The 24,910-nt window shown below is 43.2% G+C and overlaps 1 protein-coding gene across 1 annotated transcript in view; it reads left to right on the top strand.

Moving 5' to 3' along the window:
• The first annotated feature begins 2,329 nt into the window (after positions 1–2,329).
• The window catches only part of LOC115174441 (methyltransferase-like protein 24), an 88,130-nt gene continuing 65,549 nt past the window's right edge, over positions 2,330–24,910 (top strand). The window contains exon 1 of the mRNA XM_029732955.1: positions 2,330–3,104. Within this exon, the coding sequence (XP_029588815.1) occupies positions 2,748–3,104 (357 nt within the window). The 5' untranslated portion in view covers positions 2,330–2,747. The remainder of the gene's footprint in view (positions 3,105–24,910) is intronic.

Here is a 24,910-nt window from a genome sequence, read left to right as displayed (position 1 = left end):
TGCACAACTGCTCAAACTGTCAGGAATCGTCTCAGGGAAGCTCATCTGCATGCTCATTGTCCTCACCAGGGTCTTGACCTGACTGCAGTTTGGTTTCGTAACCGACTTCAGTGGGAAAATGGTTACCTTCGATGGCCACTGGCAAGCTGGAGAAGTGTGCACTTCACGGACTAATCCAGGGCAGATGGCAGACAGATGTTGTGTGGGTGAGCGGTTTGCTGATGTCAACATTGTGAACAGAGCGGCCAATGGTGGGGTTGAGGCTATGGTATGGGCAGGCATAAGCTATGGACAATGAATACAATTGCATTTTATCGATGGCAATTTGAATGCACAGAGATACCGTAACGAGACACTGAGGCCCATTGTCGTGCCATTCATCCACAGCCATCACCTCATGTTTCAGCATGATAATGCACGGCCCCATGTCGCAAGGATCTGTACACAATTCCTGGAAGCTGAAAATGTCCCAATTCCTCCATGACCTGCATACTCACCAGACATGTCACCCACTGAGCATGTTTGGGATGTGCTGGATCGACGTGTACAACAGCATTCCAGTTCCCGCCAATATCCAGCAACTTCGCACAGCCATTGAAGAGGAGTGGGACAACATTCCACATGTCACAATCAACAGCCTGATCAACTCTATGCAAAGGAGATGTGTCACGCTGCATGAAGCAAATGGTGGTTAAGCTAGATACTGACTGGTTTTCTGATCCACGCCCCTACTTTTTTTTTAAGGTATCTGTGACCACCAGATGCATATCTGTATTCCCAGTCATGTGAAATCCATAGATTAGGTCCTAATGAATTTCTTTTAATTTACTGATTTCCTTGTTTGAACTTGTTCCTTTTTGTTCAGTGTACTATTGAATTCTACAGTGTACTACACAATTCTACACTAAGTACTAGACATGATTGAGGGATACTACAGTGTGTAGTATAGTATTTTATAGTGTACTACAGTTTACTACAGGGGATGTACCTCCTGTTAGCGGGGATGTACCTCCCTTGTTGTCGTGGCACTGTACTATCCTCGAAGCGGGCAAATAAGGTGTTTAATTGTGTGTGTGTGTGTGTGTGTGTGTGTGTGTGTGTGTGTGTGTGTGTGTGTGTGTGTGTGTGTGTGTGTGTGTGTGTGTGTGTGTGTGTGTGTGTGTGTGTGTGTGTGTGTGTGTGTGTGTGTGTGCGTGATACTTCTCACTACATACAGGTGGCAACAGAGCACTGTGTGTCTCTGGTCAATACCACAAGCCTGTTTTCATAAATAAAGGGTACACTGTCTGGGAGCCTCCGATTCCCCTCCTTTCATAAAGCCTGTGTGGATCCTTAATCATTACCCCCACAACTTCACTGACATCAACTAATAAAGTCCCCCAAACTTTTCCCAGATGTGCTAAAAATCCACTTATTTCAATCAGCCAGCCATACTGTAAACTCTTTTTACCCTTTGCAATCGAGACTTAATAGATGGGAGCTGCAGTAGGGGGATTGGAATATTTTTTTTTATGAAGAAAGGAGCAATTTGGCTGCTTCTGGGGAGTGGGAGTAAGTGTACATTTTGGCTGTCCCCATAGGAGAACCCTTTGAAGAACCATTTTTTGGTTCCATGTAGAACCCTTTTGGGTTCCATCTAGGACCCTTTCCACAAAGAGTTCTGCATGGAACCCAAAATGGTTTTATCTGGAACTAAAAAGGGTTCTTCTATGGGGATAGCCGAAGAACCCTTTTGAAAAAAAAAATTCTAAGAGTGTAGTGTTTCAAAGTGATTTCATAGGATCCAACAGTTTAGAATAATCATGTTTATACCCACAGTGTGAGAGAGAGAATGAAAGCGAGAACGAGAGCTCTAAAGTAGATGAAGCTCCCTCATTCTTTCATTTACAACACCCCAAAACCTTTTCTAATCAACCTCTGTATCCCTTTCCTCTCCATTCTTCCCATTTGTTTTCTTTTCCCTCGTTCCTCTCTTTCTGTGACAGACTGCAAAACATGCCTTTGATTTAAAAGAACACACACACGCCGTTAATACAATGCTCCACCCTCCAAGACTGCACTTCATTGTCTCCCTGTCCTTCTCTTTCTCTAATTCCCACTCCTCTTCACTCCTCTTCTCTCCTCTCCTCTCTCTCCCTATATGACCTCCTCTGTGTATGAAACAGAGTTTAAGTAGAGAGAGAATGTGAGGCCTTGGTAACAGATAGCTGTGGATGTGTTGGCCCTGCCCAGTGTGGAGTTACACAGTAACCCTAGACACAGGGGAACATAGAGAGGGAGGGAACAGATGGAGTGAGAGGGGTGTGTGCGAGAAAGAGGTGTGAGGGCTAGGAGAGGGAAGGGGAAGTTCCAAACTTTTCAATGAAAGCCACACGCTCTTTTCCACGAGTTGTGTACAGAGGCTCACATACACTGACACACATATACACAATATACACAAAGAGAGCGAGGGGGCGAGAGAGACATACACACACACACAGTATCTGAGGTAGTTGTTTTGCGAAGAGCAGGTGTCCTCCTGTCTCACAAACCTTCAGCACTGCTCCTGCCTATCTTGATCAAACTGTGGACTTCCAAGTGGAGGGAAGGAGGGAAAGAATGAGGACAGGAGAAAGACTAACCACTCCAAGGAGGAGGAGAGGAAGAATGGGATAGAGACAGAGGCAGAGATCAACAATCTCACTGTTCAGAACATGGACTGAGGCTAGAAAGAGAGGAACAGGAAAAAGGGAGAGATACAGAGAGAGATGTGGCCAGGCATGGGGAGAGACAGACTGACTAGAGGACTGGTTCTGCGCCTGTGTCTTCTCCTCACCTCTCTCTGTGTCTGTGTTCACATTTACCTGGAGCTGGGGAGCAGGAGGGGGGCACCTTCGCACCTCATTTTAGGATGTCCCACACAGACCAGCCAGGTGCTACCAGACAAGGGGGCGAGGACACGGGGGACAAAGGACCCCTTGGAGCCCAACTTCGGGACTGAGGACAGAGCCATAAAGAGAATGGTGTCCTACGTACGCACGCTGAAGAATGACTCTGTAGCAGGGAAGACAGGGGGAGGGGCCAACCCCTCCACGTGCTGCCCACCTTTGCGACCAAAGAGAAAGGTGAGTGAGAGTGATTATACCTGCAGTAGGGTGATGTGACCACTAAACTCTTATCTGATCTGAAGTCAGTTCTGCTGTTTAATTGTTCATGATTGAGGATTAGAATTGTGGAACTATAGAAGTGTTATCTGATCATAGATCAGAGCTTAGTGGACGATGCCCACCTGGAGAGTGTGACTCAATAAGGGGACGTTCGGGAGCACTTGTTCAGTCACTGTGTTGTTGGCACAAAGCTGCTTAATCCTTAGAGGCTGACAGATAGAGTTCAAACTAAAAGGAGGAGAGGAGAAGGGCAGTGGAATCAATGAGGGATCAATGGGTAGGCTGTAGGCTGAAGAGGAGAGAGAGGCTGACTGTTGTTAGATTACAGAGAGGAAAGGACTCTTAAGTGGTCGATAATAAGCTGAGTTGTTGTACTGAACTACAGACAATGGACACAGTTGAGGAGAATTACTCTATCTGATAGACACTAAGAATATGATAGACACTCTCAAACTGAAAGAACCGTAGACTCAAATGTTCTACTTCTAACTTAGCAGAAAAATGTTCAACTTTAGAATCCTGAAATGTGCTTGGAGTGAGAGTGCTAGCACTGGTGAAACATGCTAAATGCTAAATATATGCTGTGAGAGATGTTTACGTATGAAAGTGGGTGAGCGAAAGAGTTTTAACTAGGGGTTTAGAGATTTGCTACAAAGTTACTTGGGGTGGGAGTCCCACACAGAGACAAAGACACTCCTTGCTGCCACACCTAGAAACACACACACACACACACACACACACACACACACACACACACACACACACACACACACACACACACACACACACACACACACACACACACACACACACACACACACACACACACACACACACACACACACACTATTGTGTCTCTGGCTGTTTCTGAAGCTGCATGTCAATAGAGGATCCAGTCCAACGAACACACTTTCAGAGACGAACAAACGCACACACACCTGACCTCTGACCATGCACCACACCCACCACACTACCTGTTGACTCCAAATTCTTTCTCGTTCTTTGTTTATCTGTCTACCATTTTTTATCGCTTTGGCTCTCTTCTTCCCCCAACGCTCTATCCCTCTCTTTTCCCTGCTGTCTTCATCTCACTCCTTTCTCCCTCCTTCCCTCTCTTCACCCCTCAATCTCATTCCCAGTCTTCCCTCTCCTTTCTGTCTCTCTCCTCAGCGAGCCATGCTGCTCTTTAGCTACCCACTCTTTCATCTCTGAATCTTTAAAGAGATACAAAACTCCAATCTCCTCAGCCATGTCTCAAAGGAGGCTGCTTGAAGATCACTGCAGGCAAAAAAATCACACATTATGCCACATCACCCTGAGCACTGAGAGTTAGCTGGCCACTGCTGTGATATCAATAATACATAGCACCATATGCCATATGCTGCCTGGTGCTCTCTGCTTTTAACACACAATTGTCACATAAACTGCACTACGGGAGCAGAACCAGTGCTTAATTTGGACTGTTCAGTTCCGGGACCTATTTGGCCGGATCCGGTACCTCTCATGGCATGAAAAATAATTGTCACTTTTTGCAATTGAAAAAGTGATCAAAGTTATCAAAGTTGATTCGTGTTGGGCCGGCCCGAGCTTAACATGCTGACCACACCGCTCGCGTCGCGTGCGTTGCAAAATAAATTTAAACATACATGTTATTCAATTATTGCACCCACACTGCTTGCGTGTGCCAACGAGCGTCTGCGTTGCCAAGCGCTAAAATAGAAGTCAGTTCTATTTGTGACGCTGAATGCGGTGCAAGTCTTGCCTCTCCCATCTCCTCATTGGTTTATAGAAGCAGATACCCACGTGCCATCTCCTCATTGGTTATACCAACGTGGGTGATTGAAAGATGAACTGAGTTCGGTCGGTCGTAGTGGTAACTATGAAAGTTAGATGCCAATCGCCATATAAAGTCCAAAGAAGAAAACGCCTGGAAGGAGGAGAGATGACTAGAAACGATTCAGTTGATCGTTTTATGTGTGGATTAATTGTCAGAGTAGAGGACCCTGTGCATTTCAGGTAACATAACAACTCAACATTTATATCCCAGGACAAATTAGCTAGCAACAGCAAGCTAGCTAAATAAGACAAATTAGCTAGCAACTACAAGCTAGCTAGCGAAATTGCCATGAATGTTTAATGCTTTTTGACCTGTCCCCAAAATAATATAATTGGTTCAGAGTTTGTTTTGATGATTCAACCTGTGTATCAAAATTAGCGCACGATGGTGCACACGTGCGGCCGGTTTGGGTACGGTATCAGGTTTGCACAACATTGTAACCTATGTTTGAGACCAATGCATGGCCTTGTGAGAAGCGCGCCTATGTCTCTCACAGAACTGGAACGAGATTCCCTTTCTATGATCGCTCTCCCTCTCTCTGCTCTGATAGACATGAATGAGCCTGCAACTCTCATCTCACCAGCCTTGCATTTCATCATTTATATCCTTATAGAAGTATAGCCTGCGAAGGGTTCTAGAGGAGCTGCAGCACCCCTGATAAATTGAAATACATTTGCCAAAGTTATAGAATTACTGCGGTCTGTTCAGAAATAAATTAAATAATTTAGAATAGCCTACTACACCATGAGAAAGCATATCATTTAGACACACACGATGAACATCTTCTTTAAAAATTGCCTAGCTGTGGGGTGTAGCCCAATAACAAGGTTTTGCGTACATTCGGGAACGTGCGGCAAATCTGTCAGTGAACAAACAGCATGCAGACAAAACAGGCCTTTCGCAATACTTCAAATACTGTCACGCCCTGACCGTAGAGATCCTTATTATTCTCTATGTTTGGTTAGGTCAGGGTGTGACTCGGGTGGGGAAGTCTATGTTTTCTGTTTCTTTGTTTTTGGGCCGAGTGTGGTTCCCAATCAGAGGCAGCTGTCTATCGTTGTCTCTGATTGGGAATCATACTTAGGCAGCCTGTTTTCCACCCGTGTTTGTAGGAGGTTGTTTTCTGTTTAGCATCTGAGCCTGACAGAACTGTGCGCTTTCGTTTTTTCACCGTTTGTTATTTTGTTTGAGTGTGTTGTGAAATAAAGTATCATGAACACTTACCACGCTGCGCCTTGGTCCACTTCTCCTTCTAACGACGAGTGTTACAAATACAATCGCTGGAAAACACAAATTGGAAAGCAAACGGCTCCTGCTGAAAAGAGAAGACTCTAATCTGTCTGCTGTAGGCTACCAAAATATTTGATCAACTTCCAAATAGGCTTATTGTTTTACAAAGTAAAACGAGAGAGAGAGGCTTTTGGCACGGGCGCATCGGCCATCACCAACAAGTAAGCTGCGCATCATTGGTTGAGTCAATGTAACTGGAAAGCATTTTTAGGACTATAATTTCCTCCTCATATTGTAGCCTACAATATGTGTCTCCACACACCAAGGTTGATCTCAGAATCTCAGTTTGTCAGTGTCAAAGTAGCCAGTCATTTCGATCATTTGTGCGGTATTATGGTGCTTTCATGACAACTGGGAACTCAAACAAAAAAGGAGGTGGAATCATGACCTCAGTGAGCTTCAGGTTGGAAAGTTGGAGCTCTGGAATGATGCCTGAGTTTCCGACTTGGAATTCCGAGTTGGATGAATGTTGAAAATTAATTTTCCCAGTTGGAGCTCGTTTTTACCGAGTTGTCTTTAACACACTGAATTTGGAAGTCTGAGATTTCACAGTTCCGAGTTCCCATGTCTTGAGATTATGCCAAAATCTCCAGTCATGTGAAATGATGTAGAATTACCTGAAATGCGTTTATAAAAGGCAAACATTTTCCCGGACCATAGGCCACTAAAAATGTTCTCCATGTGTTCAACTTCTGTAAGTGTCTCTACTTTACTGCTATATGCCACTACGCAAATGCGATGATATGCATGCAATGCTTTACTCTGAAGGGGATTTTTTTCTTATGCGTTCCGGGGTAGCTCCCACGGTCACTACCCTCTTGCACTCAAATTTTGCTCCGGCACCTCCCGATTTACAAATGAAGCACTGAGCAGAAGACATTTCGTAACATGCCATGTGTTCTCTATCTAACTCCCATACTGCCTCTCACATGTTGGCATGTGTTAATCTTTCTCTCAATGTCTTTGATTTTGTAGAATGGTATGAATCCATTCCAACTACTGGGAATGACAGAATTAGTGTAGGAGGATTACGATTGTAATATTATAATTCAATCTGACTCCATAACCATGTGAATAAATGCTATAGGTCTTAAGCATATCCGAGCGTATCAAGATAGCGAGTCTTTGTGTGACCAGTCTCGGGAATACTATAATTGACAGGTGTCTAAGATAACCGTTATACAAGTAAAACTGTCCAGATTCTGTGCGTTAATCCTTGCAATCAGAGTTCCAGCATTAATTCATTGAGTTAGCCTTGGCGAATATATGCAAAGTTAGGACCCAAACATATGTTATGTGTAGTGTAATAACATTTACCATTAGACCATTACATCAAAGAATAATTCAAGGAATATTACTTGGAAATATGAGGACTACAATACATATCCATTTAAAAGTAATCAGGCTTATTACAGTTATAAAAACAATACCATTATCAAAGAGTACATAACAGAAGTCTTCAATGTAAAAAGTTACAAAATGATCTGTCTATATTCTTAAAATAAACACCACTATAACATATGTCAGGAGATTGGTTAACAATGACTACCTGAACTAAAAATCCCTCCAACTTTTATCCTTCCCAGGGTGGATCCAAATTTCAACAACCCCCATCATTTAGCAGCATCACCCTGCTTGGCTCAAACAACAAAACAAAATAATAACACTTCCACACACATTTTCTAATCCAATAAACACAATGATAGGAGCGCATCTGAGCTACTCCTCACTTAGAAATGAACTCCATCTGACGAACAGTTTTAGCTCCCTGTAAAATGATATCCATAACATGTACAGTACAATAAGACATACAAATGTTCAGCTCTTAATGAGCTCTTGAAACAATCTAAACATGACACTGTAATTCACACGGAAACATTCATTTAGTAACTTTCAATTTCAACAGTCTTCACACCTCCGACAAAGTCAGTAATCCCCAGGGCTCCATGGGAATGCCCAGCCACGGAGAATGCCACAGCGTAGGTGGGTTTCACTCCTGTGATATGCAAACATATGACCATCTATCCAGACAATGCCACAAACAGTGATCGAAACATCACACTGGGCCTTGGCGCCGACAAGCCGCAGACGCATCTTCATCACTAGCCTTCATTATAGTTCACATTCGTTCACTCTCTCTTATTTTCTCACTACTCTCTCTCTCTCTCTCCCTCATGGAGACGTGTTTATGCATAACAGATGAATGACATGGGTCTGGAAGGCATGGGAAGGTTCAGTGTTTCTGACTGAGATGATGAAGATGAGCCAAATGGGAAACACATGACCTTCATGAACAGTTAGCAGTACACAGGAACACACTGTGCTGTCGTGGCACACTTCAGTATATGCTGCTAAAAGGGGCAGGGAATGTGATGTGGAAAACCCAAAGCTGTTGTCATGACTGTCCTGATCAGGTCAGGGTACAGGAGACCACCACCCTACAGATTATCTCCCAAACCCCCAACAGAGGAGGAGAGATCTAGGGGTCTGAAGATGTGGGGGTTTTATGACCCCTCACGCCCATGATAAACCTTAGGCCACAGAGAAATTCCTTTGTCCTCACTATGGAGAACTGGCCTCAGAACATTAAACATGCAATAAAAGGACTTTGGAACAATGGTTTCCGTCAGCCACAATGGTGGTCATGACGATAGGTGGAATATGAAAATGTATGTAACTTTTGTATTGTTATTAAAGGTTAAGAGATGACGTTATTATGAAAACATTGTACCTTTAAGAGTTTTCCCAGTATATGCCTGATGTTTATACATTGTACGTTATGTGGAAAATATCCAAATCAAAGAGAATGTTTTGGTAAGGATGAAATGTGAAGTTAGTGTCTAAAATTGGATTTTAGTCAAATCTAGGCCTTGTCCCTTAACTTGGTACGCCCAGAGAATTGCCCTAAAGGCGGTTACGCCCACTTCTGACCTGAGGGTATAAGACAGGAGAGTGAAGAATTAACATATCAGACTAAGTGACCCCAAGCTGCAGCGAAGGTCTAATAAAGTCAACGAACCCCAAAACGAAACACGAGGTTGAAGACAAAGAAATCTTTTTCTACACGAGCTACGGGCGAGTAGCTGTGTCTAAGCGGGTGAATTCAAGCCGAACCACCCAGCCTCCACTCTCCATTGAATCGTGGTATCTACACTGTTCGAGTCCTAAGCTGTGAGCTCTGAGCTACAGAGCTGTCTGTCCTCAGAAGACCCCTTTCAGAGCAAGGGCGAGGGATCAGACCACTAAGCCAAGAAGGACACTGACATCGTGAGGACAACCAGAGAGATGCGCCGGAGAAGTGCATCATTGAGAAGCCCAAACGACCCACGCTTCCCACCTGAGACCTCCAACACGTAATTACATCATTATATTCTGACCCATAAGATCGGCAGTTCAGGGCAAGGCTAGGTTTAAATAAGCATAGCTGACAAATGAACCCAAATGTATATTTCTCTCGTGTACTTGCTTTGTTTCTCTCTCTTTGAAATCCCCATTTTGGGTAACACGCGCCATAGTGTGTTGACCCGTTATACTAAGTCCTAATCAATAGCCTAGACTGTGTTTTGTGTATGTGTATTTTTATCATCATTTTAGCTTGCTAGTAAATAAATAATCAACTAAGATTGGTGTGATAAACTCATTGGTGTAGCCCGGGTTCGTGCAGATTCCCGGATTATGCGACGTTCAGACATGAGACTAGAGGTTGATTAATTTAGCGACTATTGTAAAATCGATATTCTGATATTCTTTGAGTTAATTTGGGAAATAGAAACTCAATCAAACTAATTTTCCCATGGTGCCCCAGGTTAATGAGTTAATAATTGCTTGATTCATTGCTTAATTCATTTAATCACGCAATTATAAACCGTTAATCATTCGATGAGCAACAGTCGTCACATTAACTAATACAACGTCACGACACTGTGTAGAAAAACACATAGCAGACCATAGCATGTGTGTCCAATGTAATGACAATCCATGAACCATGTCTATTTTGTCTGTTCTATGTCGTACTTCTGTGGATTGGAACATTGGGGCCTTCGATTTGCTCAAACAGTAGTGAGGAGTTCTGGTAGTTGCCTGTTCGTTCATTGTTATAATTGTTACTCCTCATCCCCTATGGAAGAAGTTAACACTGTTCTCTAAAAATCAGGTTCCTCTCTGTAACTCACTTATGTTATTAAGCTTCAGAATGAGTTCAATGAGAGCCTTTGATTGGACAAAACAGCTGTATAAAACTCAACTCTAAAGAGAAAATATTTTCCATAGCTCTGCAATAAAGGTTAAAGGCTGTTAGCACAATTGTTGCTCGACTAATCATCCTCCTCTCAAGTTGCTAAACAAAATCCTGTGTGTGTGTGTGTGTGTGTGTGTGTGTGTGTGTGTGTGTGTGTGTGTGTGTGTGTGTGTGTGTGTGCGCGTGTGCGTGTGTGCGTGTGTGTGTGTGTGTGTGTGTGTGTGTGTGTGTGTGTGTGTGTGTGTGTGTGTGTTAGTGTGTGTGTTAGTGTGTGTGTGTGTGTGTGTGTGTGCGTGTGCGTGCGGGTGCGTGTGTGATAGAACATCCTGAGGGTTTGTTTGGATAATTAACAAACCAAACGAGATCCATCTCTCAGCTGTCAAATCCCCTGCTAGCGCAATATATTTTATTTAATCATTTACTTGTTCAAGGCTTAATTTCTTTCTTCTGCTTGCCTTTTTGAGCTCTAAGTAAAGGGATGGAAGGATGGAGGGAAGTGGTAGGTGGTAGAGGGGATGAGGCATTATTGCAAATTATAGAGGAGCAGAATGCATTAAACCACTTACAAACATGGACAAGATAAACAACAACTAACAGAGAGAGAGACAGACAGACAGACATACAGACAGACAGACAGAATGAGAACCTGTGATCTCTTCGGCATGGCCCCTAAGACCCTCACAAACTTCTACAGGTGCACCATCCAGAGTATTATATCGGGCTGCATCACCGCCTGGTAAAGCCCAACGCATCACTGTGGGCACACTGCCTGTCCTCCAGGATATCTACAGCACCCAGAGAAGCAAGGACCTCAGCCCCCGGAGCCACAACCTGTTCACCCTGCTACCATCTAGCAGACGGACACAGTACAGGTGTATTAAAGCCAGGACCGAGAGACTGAAAAACAGCTTCTATCTCCAGACTATCAGACCGTTGAACAGACATCACTAGCCAGCCACCGCCTTGTACTCTGTCCGGCACCTTAGACACTGGCCGTGTCCAAAAACCCATACCCACTTTAACCCACTTTAACAATGTTTACATACTGTTTAACCCACTTTATGCACCGTGCCTATAGAAAGCCTACACTCCCCTGGAATGTTTTTCACATTTTGTTGTGTCAGTGCCTCAGCGTTAAGTAAGGATTTTTTCCCCACTTATCTCGCACCATACTCTACACTTTTAAGAGAAAAAGTCTCCACCCCCTGAGTTAATACTTGGTGGAAGTACCTTTGTCAGCAATTACAGCTGTGAGTCTGTTGGGATAGGTCTCTACCAACTTTGCACACATAGATTTGGCAATATTTGACCATTCTTCTTTACAAAACTGTTCAAGCTCTGTCAAGTTCCTTGGGGAGAGTTAATGGACAGCAATATTCAAGTCAACCCCCACCCACAAATCTTCCATTGGATTTAGGTCTGAGCTCTGACTGGGCCACTCAATGACATTTAACTTTTTATTCCTTAGGCAGTCCATTGTATCTTTAGCTGTATGCTTTGGGTCATTGTCATGCAGGAAGGAGAATTTCTGTCCCAGTTTCGTCTTTCTTGCAGTTGGGGCAGCAGGTTTTCTTCAAGGACTTGTCTGTACATCGTGCCATTCATTTTCCCTTCTATCCTAAAACAGTATATATTTTATTCTAGTTATGGCTCATCCTATATAACTACTGCAGTACACACCTTTTCTACCCATACACTGTCTATACTGTCTCCTGTGTATACAGTTGAAGTCGGAAGTTCACATACACTTCGGTTGGAGTCATTAAAACTCATTTTTCAACCACTCCACAAATTTCTTGTTAACAAACTATAGTTTTGGCAAGTCGGTTAGGACATCTACTTTGTGCATGACACAAGTCATTTTTCCAACTATTGTTTACAGTCAGATTATTTCACTTATAATTCACTGTATCACAATTCCAGTGGGTCAGAAGTTTACATACACTGACTGTGCCTTTAAAAAACTTGGAAAATTCCAGAAAATGATGTCATGGCTTTAGAAGCTTCTGGTAGGCTAATTGACATCATTTGAGTCAATTGGATGTGTACCTGTGGATGTATTTCAAGGCCTACCTTCAAACTCAGTGCCTCTTTGCTTGACATCATTGGAAAATCAAAAGAAATCAGCCAAGACCTCACAAAAAAATTGTAGACCTCCACAAGGCTGGTTCATCCTTGGGAGCAACTTCCAAACGCCTGAAGGTACCACGTTCATCTGTACAAACTATAATACGCAAGTATAAACACCATGGGACCACGCAGCTGTCATGCTGCTCAGGAAGGAGACGCGTTCTGTCTCCTAGAGATGAACGTACTTTGGTGCAAAAAATGAAAATCAATCCCAGAACAACAGCAAAGGACCTTGTGAAGATGCTGGAGGAAACACAGTACAAAAGTACAAAAGTATCTATATCCACAGTAAAATGAGTCCTATATCGACATAACCTGAAAGGCCGCTCAGCAAGGAAGAAGCCACTGCTCCAAAACCACCATAAAAAAGCCAGACTACGGTTTGCAACTGCACATGGGGACAAAGATTGTACTCTCTGGAGAAGTGTCATCTGGTCTTATTAAACAAAAATAGAACTGTTTGGCCATAATGACCATCGCTATGTTTGGAGGAAAAAGGGGGAGGCTTGCAAGCCAAAGAACACTATCTCAACCGTGAAGCACGGGGGTGGCAGCATCATGTTGTGGGGGTGCTTTGCTGCAGGAGGGGCTGGTGCACTTCACAAAATAGATGGCATCATGAGGGAGGAAAATGATGTGGATATATTGAAGCAACATCTCAAGACATCAGTCAGGAAGTTAATGCTTGGTCGCAAATTGGTCTTCCAAATGGACAATGACCCCAAGCATACTTTCAAAGTTGTGGCAAAATGGCTTAAGGACAACAAAGTCAAGGTATTGGAGTGGCCATCACAAAGCCCTGACCTCAATCCCATAGAAAATTTGTAGGCAGAACTGAAAAGCATGTGCGAGCAAGGAAGCCTACAAACCTGACTCAGTTACACCAGCTCTGTCAGGAGGAATGGCCCAAATTTCACTCGGCGTATTGTGGGAAGCTTGTGGAAGGCTAACAGAAACATTTGACCCAAGTTAAACAATTTAAAGGCAATGCTACCAAATACTAATTGAGTGTATGTAAACTTCTGACCCACTGGGAATGTGATGAAAGAAATAAAAGGTGAAATAAATCATTCTCTCTACTATTATTCTGACATTTCACATTCTAACAAATAAAGTGGTGATCCTAACTGACCTAAAACAGGGAATATTTTCTAGGATTAAATGTAAGGAATTGTGAAAAACTGAGTTTAAATGTACTTGGCTAAGGTGTATGTAAACTTCCGACTTCAACTGTATATTTATATTCCAGACTGACATTGCTCATTCTGATATTACTCATTCTGTTATTTGTGTATTATATTGACATTGTATTGCTAGATATTACTGCACTGTTGAGCTAGAAACATAAGCATTTCGCTGTACCTGCGATAACATCTGCATATCTGTGTACGCAACCAATAAACTTTATTTGATTTGGAGATAAACAGGCCATAGGCCCAGAGGTGTATTAGAATAGGGCTAGGCACACTCCATATCTCTCTCTATTTCCCCTCTCAGTTTCAATGTCAATCGCTTTATTGTCAATTCTCAGAAAGATTTTCACCAACAAGTCTAAACAGTCTAAAAATGGAGGGAGAGAGAACTAGAGTGAGAAAGAGAGAAAGACTGAAAGAGAGAAAGAGAGTAGTAGAAGTAGACGTTTTAATCCCATAGGTGTGACTCAGTTTCTCAGGCAGCTTTAAAACCAGAGTTGGTGGGACAAGGGACAAGGTAGTCACAGTAGATCAATGGCTGAAAAAGTGACATTTCACCTTGGGTCACACTATGTCTGTTCTCCCCTTTCTGGAGCTGAGGCTGGAGCTGAAGCTGAGGCTGGAGCTGATGCCGGACCTACCCATAGACCGACCCATGCTTCTAGGTTCTTTTGAACTCTATGAAGTTAACCTATTAGATACTGTATAGTAAATAGTTATTTTTTTGCAAAAGCTAGTTCAGAATTAACATATTCTAAAAGAATTAGAGCACATGGATATGAGATTGACTTTTGCATAGAGGGCTATTGTATTGCCGCTGTCATCTCGGTCCAACCAATCAATAAATCAATCAAATATATTTATATAATCAGCAGCACTTTTCCCACAAAATGTGGGAAAAGTAAAGGGATCTGAATATTTTCCAAATCCACTGTAGCTTACTTACCTTCTTGTGTTCTTCAAAGTTCTATTTCTTGTGTGTTTTTGTTTTACTTTACTTTATTTTATAGTACTACTGATTACTGTATTGTTGGCAAAGAGCTTGCAAGAGAGGCATTTCACTGTACTTGTGCACGTAACAATAAAACTTAAACCTTGAAATTTGTACGGCTGTGGTTAGGTAGACACTGTTAGAGACCCGAGTAGCACAGCAGACAATGAGAGAGCTTTGTGTTGGTATAAGCTCACTGTGTTGAAACATTCAGTTTCTTTTTTTACTTTGTTAGGAAGGCTTTCTCGCTGTGAAGAAACCAGCGTTTGGCTTGTAGAGAAAAGAAAGGGACAGAGGGAAGATGCGAGGTAGAGAGAGCAGAGGCGTCATGCCCAGTGAAACTGAAAGGGCACATGTCTTGCTCTGTTCTTGTAGTTTGGAGTAGAGGTCAAAGGAGGCTGCTGAGGGGAAAACGGCTCATGATAATGTCTGGAATGTAGTGAATGGAAGGGTATCAAACACATGGAAACCATGTGTTTTACGTGTTCGATACTATTCCATTTATTCCGTCCCAGCCATTACAATGAGCCCATCCTCCTCAATTAAGGTGCCACCGGCCGCCTGTGATAGATATGCAATGAAGACAATTTCAAATGTCAAAGTGCATAGCAGAGCGGTGGTGAAGAAATTTGAAGAAATTGAACAAGATGTCCAATATATCTCACATCTAGAATTAAGTAGTCTCTCTCTCTCTCTCTCTCTCTCTCTCATTCCTTTCTATTTTCTGCCTCTCTCTCCCTTACCTCCCCTCTGTCTTCCTCCCACCCACCCTCTCTCTCCCATCCCCAAAATCATTTACCTCTCTCTCTCTCTCTCTCTCTCTCTCTCTCTCCATCTCTGTCTGTGTCATATGGCTCTCAGCAAATCAAATCAAATTGTATTTGTCACATGCAAATGTATACCTTACCGTAAAATGTTTACGTACCAGTCCTTAACCAACAACACAGTTGAAGAAGTAGAGTTAAGAAAATATTGATTAACTTAAAAAAAAATATTGAATCGATCAAACAGTAACAATAAATGTACATAGCAATAAAGTGGCAATATACAGGGGGTACCGGTACTGGGTCAATGTGCAGGGGTACAGGTTAGTCAAGGTAATTTGTGCAGTGACTATGCATAGATAATAAACAGAGTAGCAGCAGTGTAATGACAAAGGGAGTGGGTGGGGGGGGGGGGGGGTCTTATGGCAGTCTCATGGCTTGGGGGTAGAAGCTGTTACAGAGCCTTTTGGTCCTAGACTTGACGCTCCGGTAGCATTACGGTCAGATGCCGAGCAGTTGCCATACCAGTCAGGATGCTCTCGATGGTGCAGCTGTATAACTTTTTGAGGATCTGGGGACACAAATCAAATCCTTTCAGTCTTCTGAGGGGTAAAAGGTGTTGTCATGCCCTCTTCACAACTGTCTTGGTGTGTTTGGACCATGATAGTTTGTTGGTGATGTGGACACCAAGGAACTTGAAACTCTCGACCCGCTACACTTCCGTCCTGTCGATGTTAATGGAGGCCTGTTCGGCTCTCCTTTTCCTATAGTCCCGATAAGCTCCTTTGTCTTGCTCACATTGAGAGCGAGGTTGTTGTCCTGGCACCACACTGCCAGTTCTCTGACCTCCTCCCTATAGGCTGTCTCATCGTTGTCAGTGATCAGGCCTACCACTGTTGTGTTGTTAGCAAACTTGATGATTGAGTTGGAGGTGTTCATGGCCACGCAGTCATGAGTGAACAGGAAGTACTGGAGGAGACTAAGCATGCACCCTTGAGGGGCCCCAGTGTTGAGGATCAGCGTGGCAGATGTGCTGTTCTCTACCCTTAGCCCCTGGGGGCGGTCCGTCAGGAAGTCCAGGATCCAGTTGCAGAGGGAGGTGTTTAGTCCCAGGGTCCTTAGTTTATTGATGAGCTTTGTGGGCACTGTGGTGTTGAACGTATTCCCTCTGCTCTCCTCTCCATTAGAAATCAACCATAGATATCATATCTGGGCTTTGGTCCAGGCAGACAGGCATGCAGGTGTGGAGGAGGGAGGAAGGTGTTTAACCAGAGGGCCTGTTGGCAATGTGGAGTTTGTGGACCCATCTGCCTAGACAGTAGGCAGCCAAGGAGAAACACACACATTTATACATTTAAAATACATTTAAACATACAAGTTATTCAATCATTGCACCCACACTGCTCGAGCGCACCAACGAGATTCTGCTTTGCCAAAATATAGATAAAATAGATACCCACGTGGCATCTCCTCATTTGCTATACCCACGTGGGTGATTGAAAGAACTGAAAGAACTGAGATCGGTCAGTCAGTCATTGTAACTATGAAAGTTAGATGCCAATCGCCATATAAAGTCCAAAGAAGAAAATGCCTGGAAGGAGAAGAGATGACTAGAAACGATTCGGATGGCTGTTTTATGTGTGGATTAATTGTCGGAGTCGAGGGCCTTGTGCATTTCAGGTAAAATAACAACAACAACATTTATATCCCAGGACAAATTAGCTAGCAACAGCAAGCTAGCTAAATAGGGCAAATTAGCTAGCAACTGCAAGCTAGCTAGCTAAATTGCCATAAATGTTTAATGCTTTTTTGACCTGTCCCCATATTAATATAATTGGTTCAGATTTTGTTTTGATATTTCAACCTAGGTGTCGTGATCGCGTTTGGTGTGGGGGACAAAATCAATTTGCGCACGATGGAACACGATGGCGCATGATGGCACATGCGCGCGTCCGGTCTGGGCGTGGTGTTAATAACTAATGACATATATTTGCTGGTACTTGAAAAACATGCACATACACACACTGAAACACACAGGTGGGTGCACCAGTAGAGCCGCATATACATTGCCACATTGAAATACACACTGATATACACAACCACAAGCATACACTCTAATTATGGCTAGGGGGCAGTATTTTCACGGCTGGATAAAAAACGTACCCGATTTAATCTGATTATTAGTCCTGCCCAGAAACTAGAATATGCATATAATTATTAGCTTTGGAGAGAAAACACTCCAAAGTTTCTAAAACTGTTTGAATGGTGTCTGTGAGTATAACAGAACTCCTATGGCAGGCAAAAACCTGAGAAGGTTCTGTTCAGGAAGTACCCTGTCTGACCATTTATTTGCTTTCTTTGACATCTCTTCCAAAAACTAAGGATCTCTGCTGTTACGTGACACTTCCCACGTCTCCAATGGGCTCTCAGAGCCCGGGAAAAACAGGAATGACGTAATTCAAAGCCCTGGCTGAAACAGTAGAGAGCAAAAGCTAAGTGGTCTCTCAGTGGAGAAATGCTTACGCTCGCGACATGCCCCGCCCCCGTCTTTCGGTTTTTCCCTCAGTTTACAGACAGGCAGATTCCCGGTCGGAATATTATCGCTTTTCTATGAGATAAATTGCATAAAAATTGGTTTTAAACAGCGGTTGACATGCTTCGAAGTACGGTAATGGAATATTTAGAATTTTTTTGTCACGTTCTGCGCCATGCTCGTGACCGTGATTTACCATTGGGATAGTGTCTAGAACGCACGAACAAAACGTTGTTGATGGAACATAACGATGGATTATTTGGGACCAAACCTACATTTGTTATTGAAGTAAAAGTCCTGGGAGTGCATTCTGACGAAGAACAGGAAAGGTAAGACCATTTTTCTTATAGGAAATGTGATTTTGGTGAAGGCTAAACTGGTTGGGTGTCTAAATAGCTAGCCCTGTGATGCCGGGCTATGTACTTAGAATATTGCAAAATGTGCTTCATCCGAAAAGCTATTTTAAAATCGGACATATCGAGTGCATAGAGGAGTTCTGTATCTATAATTCTTAAAATAATTGTTATGCTTTTTGTGAACGTTTATTGTGAGTAATTTAGTAAATTCACCGGAAGTGTTCGGTGGGAATGCTAGTTCTGAACGTCACATGCTAATGTAAAAAGCTGGTTTTTGATATAAATATGAACTTGATTGAACAGACATGCATGTATTGTATAACATAATGTCCTAGGTGTGTCATCTGATGAAGATAATCAAAGGTTAGTGCTGCATTTAGCTGTGGTTTTGTTTTTTGTGACATTATATGCTAGCTTGAAAAATGGGTGTCTGATTATTTCTGGCTGGGTACTCTGCTGACATAATCTAATGTTTTGCTTTCGCTGTAAAGCCTTTTTGAAATCGGACAGTGTGGTTAGATTAACGAGAGTCTTGTCTTTAAATAGCTGTAAAATAGTCATATGTTTGAAAAGTGGAAGTTTTCGGATTTTAGAGGAGTTTGTATTTCGCGCCCCGCCCATCATTGGATATTGGAGCAGACGTTCCGCTAGCGGAACATCTAGATGTAAGAGGCTAACCTGCCCGAGTCTCTCGCTCACACTCAAACACAAAACTCCTGTCACCCTTGGTGAAACGAGGCCTGCTGTGAATGACGAGCAAATAGCATGACATACTCCAGTCTTTATTGGTTTATTTTGTCTCATTGCTGCAACTCCCCAACGAGCTCGAGAGAGAGGCAAACGTCAAGTCATGCGTCCTCTGAAACATGAGCCGCTAAACCGCGCTCAGTAACAACCACCTGCACCAATGTGTCAGAGAAGACACTGTTCAACTGACAACTGAGGTCAGCCTGCAGGCCACAAGGAGTCGCTAGAGCACGATGAGCCAAATAAAGCCCCCCCGGCCAAACCCTCCCCTAACCTGGACGACGCTGGGTCATCCTATGGGACTCCCAGACACGCCCAGTCGTGACACATACCTGGGATCGAACCCGGGTCTGTAGTGACGCCTCAAGCACTGCCTTACAGCGCCACTCGGGAGGCCCACACACCAAACATTCAAAGGAAGGGTGTGGCTCTCTGGGTGTGTAACAAAGGTAGGCAGGGGATTCTGGAGTGGTCAACCCCCTCATTGCATTTTATAGATGAATGGATAACTAACAGCCCATGCAATGTAGGCTACATATTAGGATATGCTGGAGAAAAAGACAAACTACTGTAAAAGGCATTCGCAAAGAAAAGCTTTTTTACCATTCATGGAGATGTTGCAGTGAAGCGATAACACAACCAACCATGATAAGAAGATAAATAGACAAGAAATTCAAGAACTGTGTCAAGGTTTATAAGGGAAATGCATTTTATGAGGGAAAGTACTTTTTGTGCTGTAGAGGCTTATAGAATTGATTGTCCTCATCAACAGGAGTGCTTGGATTCATTCTTTGTTATGACTGTTGTTTTGAGTTTTTCCTCCCTACTTTTCTCTCTCATCCCATACTGACTTTTAGAGGGATTTGGGCCAAGTGCTTCATACAGCAATCCATAACAATGACGGTGTTGAAGTCCAATTCTTTTGTGTTTTTGGTTTATTATTTCACTGCCATACTGTATTCGATCTTGTCTAGCCATCTTGTCTCAAGAGGACCACAATGGAAATAAGTCCCAGACTTTATTGTGTGCTATCCTCGATGATTTTATTCATGTGCATGTATGGCTTTTAAGTTTGATGTGTGCTTGTTTTTTAAAATGGTCAAATTAATAAACTGAACTAAACTAAATTCTTTACTCAGGAAGCACCAGTAAAATCTTACTCTCTAGAATCTGTATTCATTGCAGGGCAATCAATCGCCTCTCAGTCGTTTTGGCTACGATTACGTCTCATATTCACTGCATGGCAAGCTAGTGGAACAGAGCACAGAGGTGCAGTATTTGGGGCGCAAAAGGGGGGTTCCCTTATTGTGATATTTTTTTTTGGGGGGGGGGCTAAATAGAACCACCTGTGAAAACAGGATTGGGATCAGTGACTGCTTCATAAGGAACAACAAAGCTGTATTAGAGACCAGGACAAACTCTGTTCTCAGAGCAGCTTGGTTGTAGCTCAAGAATGGATAGATAGCAATGTTACTGCCATGAGAAAACTGCTCAAAGATGAGTTTATCGTATTGTTATGATGTTGTTGAGAAACATAAACACAGAAGCAGTGATCCTCCAATCTCACACTCCCATCTCCACTTTACACTAAACACATTCTCAGGAATCCGTTGAATCCTATGAAGAACCCCCCTCACCCCCACCCCCAATATACACACAGCTACATTGTAAATGTAGCCCAGATGTTAGTTAGTGAGAGTACAGTATGTTTTTACCTTTAAATCCCCTCTACAGAGAAAAAGAGATGGAAACAGTACCTCCCCATCCATCAATCCCCCTGCCTCCCTCTCTACAGACTTCCTCCCTCCCTTTCTCCTTTACCCTTGTCCCTGCCAAACAGACTCTTTCTTACCTCCCTCCCTCCCTCTGTCACTCTCCATTTCAATCAATCAATCAAATGTATTTATAAAGCCATTCTTACATCAGCTGATGTCACAAAGTGCTGTACAGAAACCCAGCCTAAAACCAAAACAGCAAGCAATGCAGGTGTAGAAGCACGGTGGCTAGGAAAAACTCCCTAGAAAGGACAGAACCTAGGAAGAAACCTAGAGAGGAACCAGGCTATGAGGGGTGGCCAGTCCTCTTCTGGCTGTGCCGGGTGGGGATAAGACATAGCTAAATCCCAGTCAGATTATGGTCTTTATTAAAGAGTACTAGCTTAATCCTTCCACTTTAATGGGATAGTGTAATGGGGAGGGCAAAAAAGACAGTCAAAAAATGTATCATAAGAAACAGGGTTTTGAAGTATTTGTCCTATATCTAAGAGAAATAAGAATGCCCAGGAAATATATATAGAGTACCATTCAAAAGCTTGGACACACCTACTCATTCAAGGGTTTTTCTTTATTTTTGCTATTTTCTACATTGTAGAATAATAGTGAAGACATCAAAACTATGAAATAACACATTTGGAATCATGTAGTAACCAAAAAAGTGTTAAACAAATATATTTTAGATTTTAGATTCTTCAAAGTAGCCACCCTTTACCTCAATGACAGCTTTGCACACTCTTGGCATTATCTCAACCAGCTTCACCTGGAATGTTTTTCCAACAGTCTTGAAGGAGTTCCCACATATGCTGAGAACTTGTTGGCTGCTTTTTCTTCACTCTGCGGTCCAACTCATCCCAAACCATCTCAATTGGGTTGAGGTCGGATGGTCATCTGATTCAGCACTCCATCACTGTCCTTCTTGGTCAAATATCCCTTACACAGCCTGGAGGTGTGTTGGGTCATGGTCCTGTTAAAAAACAAATGATGGGATGGCGTATAGCTGCAGAATGCTGTGGTAGCCATGCTGGTTAAGTGTGCCATAAATTCCAAATAAATCACTGACAGTGTCACCAGCAAAGCACCCCCACACCATCACACCTCCTCCTCCATGCGTCACGGTGGGAACCTCACATGCGGAGATCATCCGTTCACCTAGTCTGCGTCTCACAAAGACACGGAGGTTGGAACCAAAAATCTAAAATATGGACTCATCAGACCAAAGGACACATTTCCACCGGTCTAATGTCCATTGCTCGTGTTTCTTGGCCCAAGCAAGTCTCTCCTTCTTATTGGTGTCCTTTATTAGTGGTGTCCTTTATTAGCAATTCGACCATGAAGGCCTGATTCACGCAGTCTCCTCTGAACAGTTGATGTTGAGATGTGTCTGTTACTTGAACTCTGTGAAGCATTTATTTGGGCTGGTAACTCTAATGAACTTATCCTCTGCAGCAGAGGTAACTCTGGGTCTTCCTTTCCTATGGTGGTCCTCATGAGAGCCAGTTTCATCATAGGGCTTGATGGTTTTTACGACTGCACTTGAAACTTTCAAAGTTCTTGACATTTTCCGTATTGACTGACCTTCATGTCTTAAAGTAATGATGGACTGTCATTTCGCTTTGCTTATTTGAGCTGTTCTTGCCATTATATGGACTTGGTATTTTACCAAATAGGGCTATCATACCACCCCTACCGTGTCACAGCACAACAGATTGCCTCAAACGTATTAAGAAGGAAAGAAATCCCACAAATTAACTTTTAACAAGGCACACCTATTAATTGAAATGTATTCCAGGTGGCTACCTCAAGAAGCTGGTTGAGAGAATGCCAAAAGTGTGCAAAGCTGTCTTCAATGCAAAGGGTGGCTACTTTGAAGAATCTCATATTTCAAATATATTTTTATTTCTTTAACACTTTTTGGGATGCTACATGATTCCATATGTGTTATTTCATAGTTTTGATGTCTTCACTACTATTCTACAATGTAGAAAATAGTAAAAAAAAAAGAAAAGAAACTCGAATGAGTAGGTGTGTCCAAGCTTTTGACTTGTACTGTTATATATATATATATATATTTTTTTTACACATATTTAAACCCTTTTCGGGGTAGGCACAAAATTACCTTCATACTTCTATTAATTTTTTTAAAATCAATGCTAGTTACATTCAGACATATTCTGTGACACTTGTGGAGGTCATAGAGCAAAACGGAGTTTGTGATAATCATGTTCGTGATGATCTCCCCTTTCCATAGTGGAGTCACATTAAATTGTAACCGAAAAAGTTTGGACGCTACAAACAGAAGTTGGCACCCTGACAGTACTGATGTCAGACGAGTCCCCTGAAACTTGTGGGGGTCGTAGAGCAAAACGGAGACCACCAAATTGTTTGTGAGAGTCTCCCCTTTCATAATAGTTTGGACACTACAGAAGTTTTAGTGAGAAGACCGATTTTCGGATGTCTCATGGTCTGTCAAACACCACTCTAGCTCTTCCACCTTTCACCGCAGATGTGAAAGCTAAATGCCTTTTATGTTCGCTTCGAGGCAAGCAACATTGAAGCATGTATGACAACACCAGCTGTTCCAGACGACTGTGTGATAACGCTTTCGGTAGCCAATGTGAACAAGACCTTTAAACAAGTCAACATTCACAAGAGCCACGGCCGCAGGGTCAGACGGATTACCAGGACGTGTACTAAGTGCATGCGCAGACCAACTCGCAAGTGTCTTCACTGACATTTTCAACCTCTCCCTGACCAAGTCTGTAATACCTACATGTTTCAAGCAGACCACCATAGTCCCTGTGCCCAAGAAAGCAAGGGTAACCTTCCTAAATGACTACCGCCCCGTAGCACTCACGTTGGTAGCTATGAAGTGCATTGAAAGGCTGGTCATGACTCACATCAACGCCATCATCCTGGAAACCCTAGACCCACTCCAATTCGCATACCGCCCCAACAGATCCACAGATGACACAATCTGAATCGCACTACACACTGCCCTTTCCCACCTGGACTAAAGGAACAACATGTGAGAATGCTATTCATTGGCTACAGCTCAGCGTTCAACACCATTGTGACCACAAAGCTCATCACGAAGCTAAGGACCCTGGGACTAAACACCTCCCTCTGTAACTGGATCCTGAACTTCCTGACGGACCACCCCCAGGATGTAAGGGTAGTCAACAATACATCTCCACACTGATCCTCAACACTGTGGCCCCTCAGACGTGTGTGCTTAGTCCCCTCCTGTACTCCCTGTTCACCCAAGACTGCGTGGCCAAGCACGACTCCAACACCATCATTAAGTTTGCTGATGACACAACAGTGGTAGGCCTGATCACCGACAGCGATGAGACAGCCTATAGGGAGGAAGTCAGAGACCTGGCAGTGTGGTGCCAGGACAACTTCCTGTCTCTCAATGTGAGCAAGACAAAGAAGCTGGTTGTGGAATACAGGAAAAGGAAAGCCGAACAGGCCCCCATTAACATCGATGGGGCTGAAGTGGAGCGGGTCGAGAGTTTCAAGTTCCTTGGTGTCCACATCACCAGCAAAGTATCATGGTCCAAACACACCAAGACAGTTGTGAGGAGGGTACGACAACACCTTTTCCCCCTCAGGACACTAAAAAGACTTGTTATGGGTCTCCAGATCCTCAAAAAGGTATACATCTGCACCATCGAGAGCATCCTGACCGGTTGCATCACCGCCTGGTAGTGCAGCTGCTCATCATCTGACCGTAAGGCGCTACAGAGGGTAGTGCGTATGGCCAAGTACATCACTGGGGCCAAGCTTCCTGCCATCCAGGACCTACGGTATATACTAGGCAGTGTCAGAGAAAGACCCCAAAAGTTGTCAAAGACTCCAGTCACTCAAGTCATAGACTATTCTCTCTGCTACCGCACGATACCGGAGTG

This window comes from Salmo trutta, chromosome 35, assembly GCF_901001165.1.
Source record: "Salmo trutta chromosome 35, fSalTru1.1, whole genome shotgun sequence".
NCBI lineage: Eukaryota > Metazoa > Chordata > Actinopteri > Salmoniformes > Salmonidae > Salmo > Salmo trutta.
The sequence above is the reverse complement of the archived record's forward strand: the minus strand, read 5'-3'. Positions and strand labels throughout refer to the sequence as shown.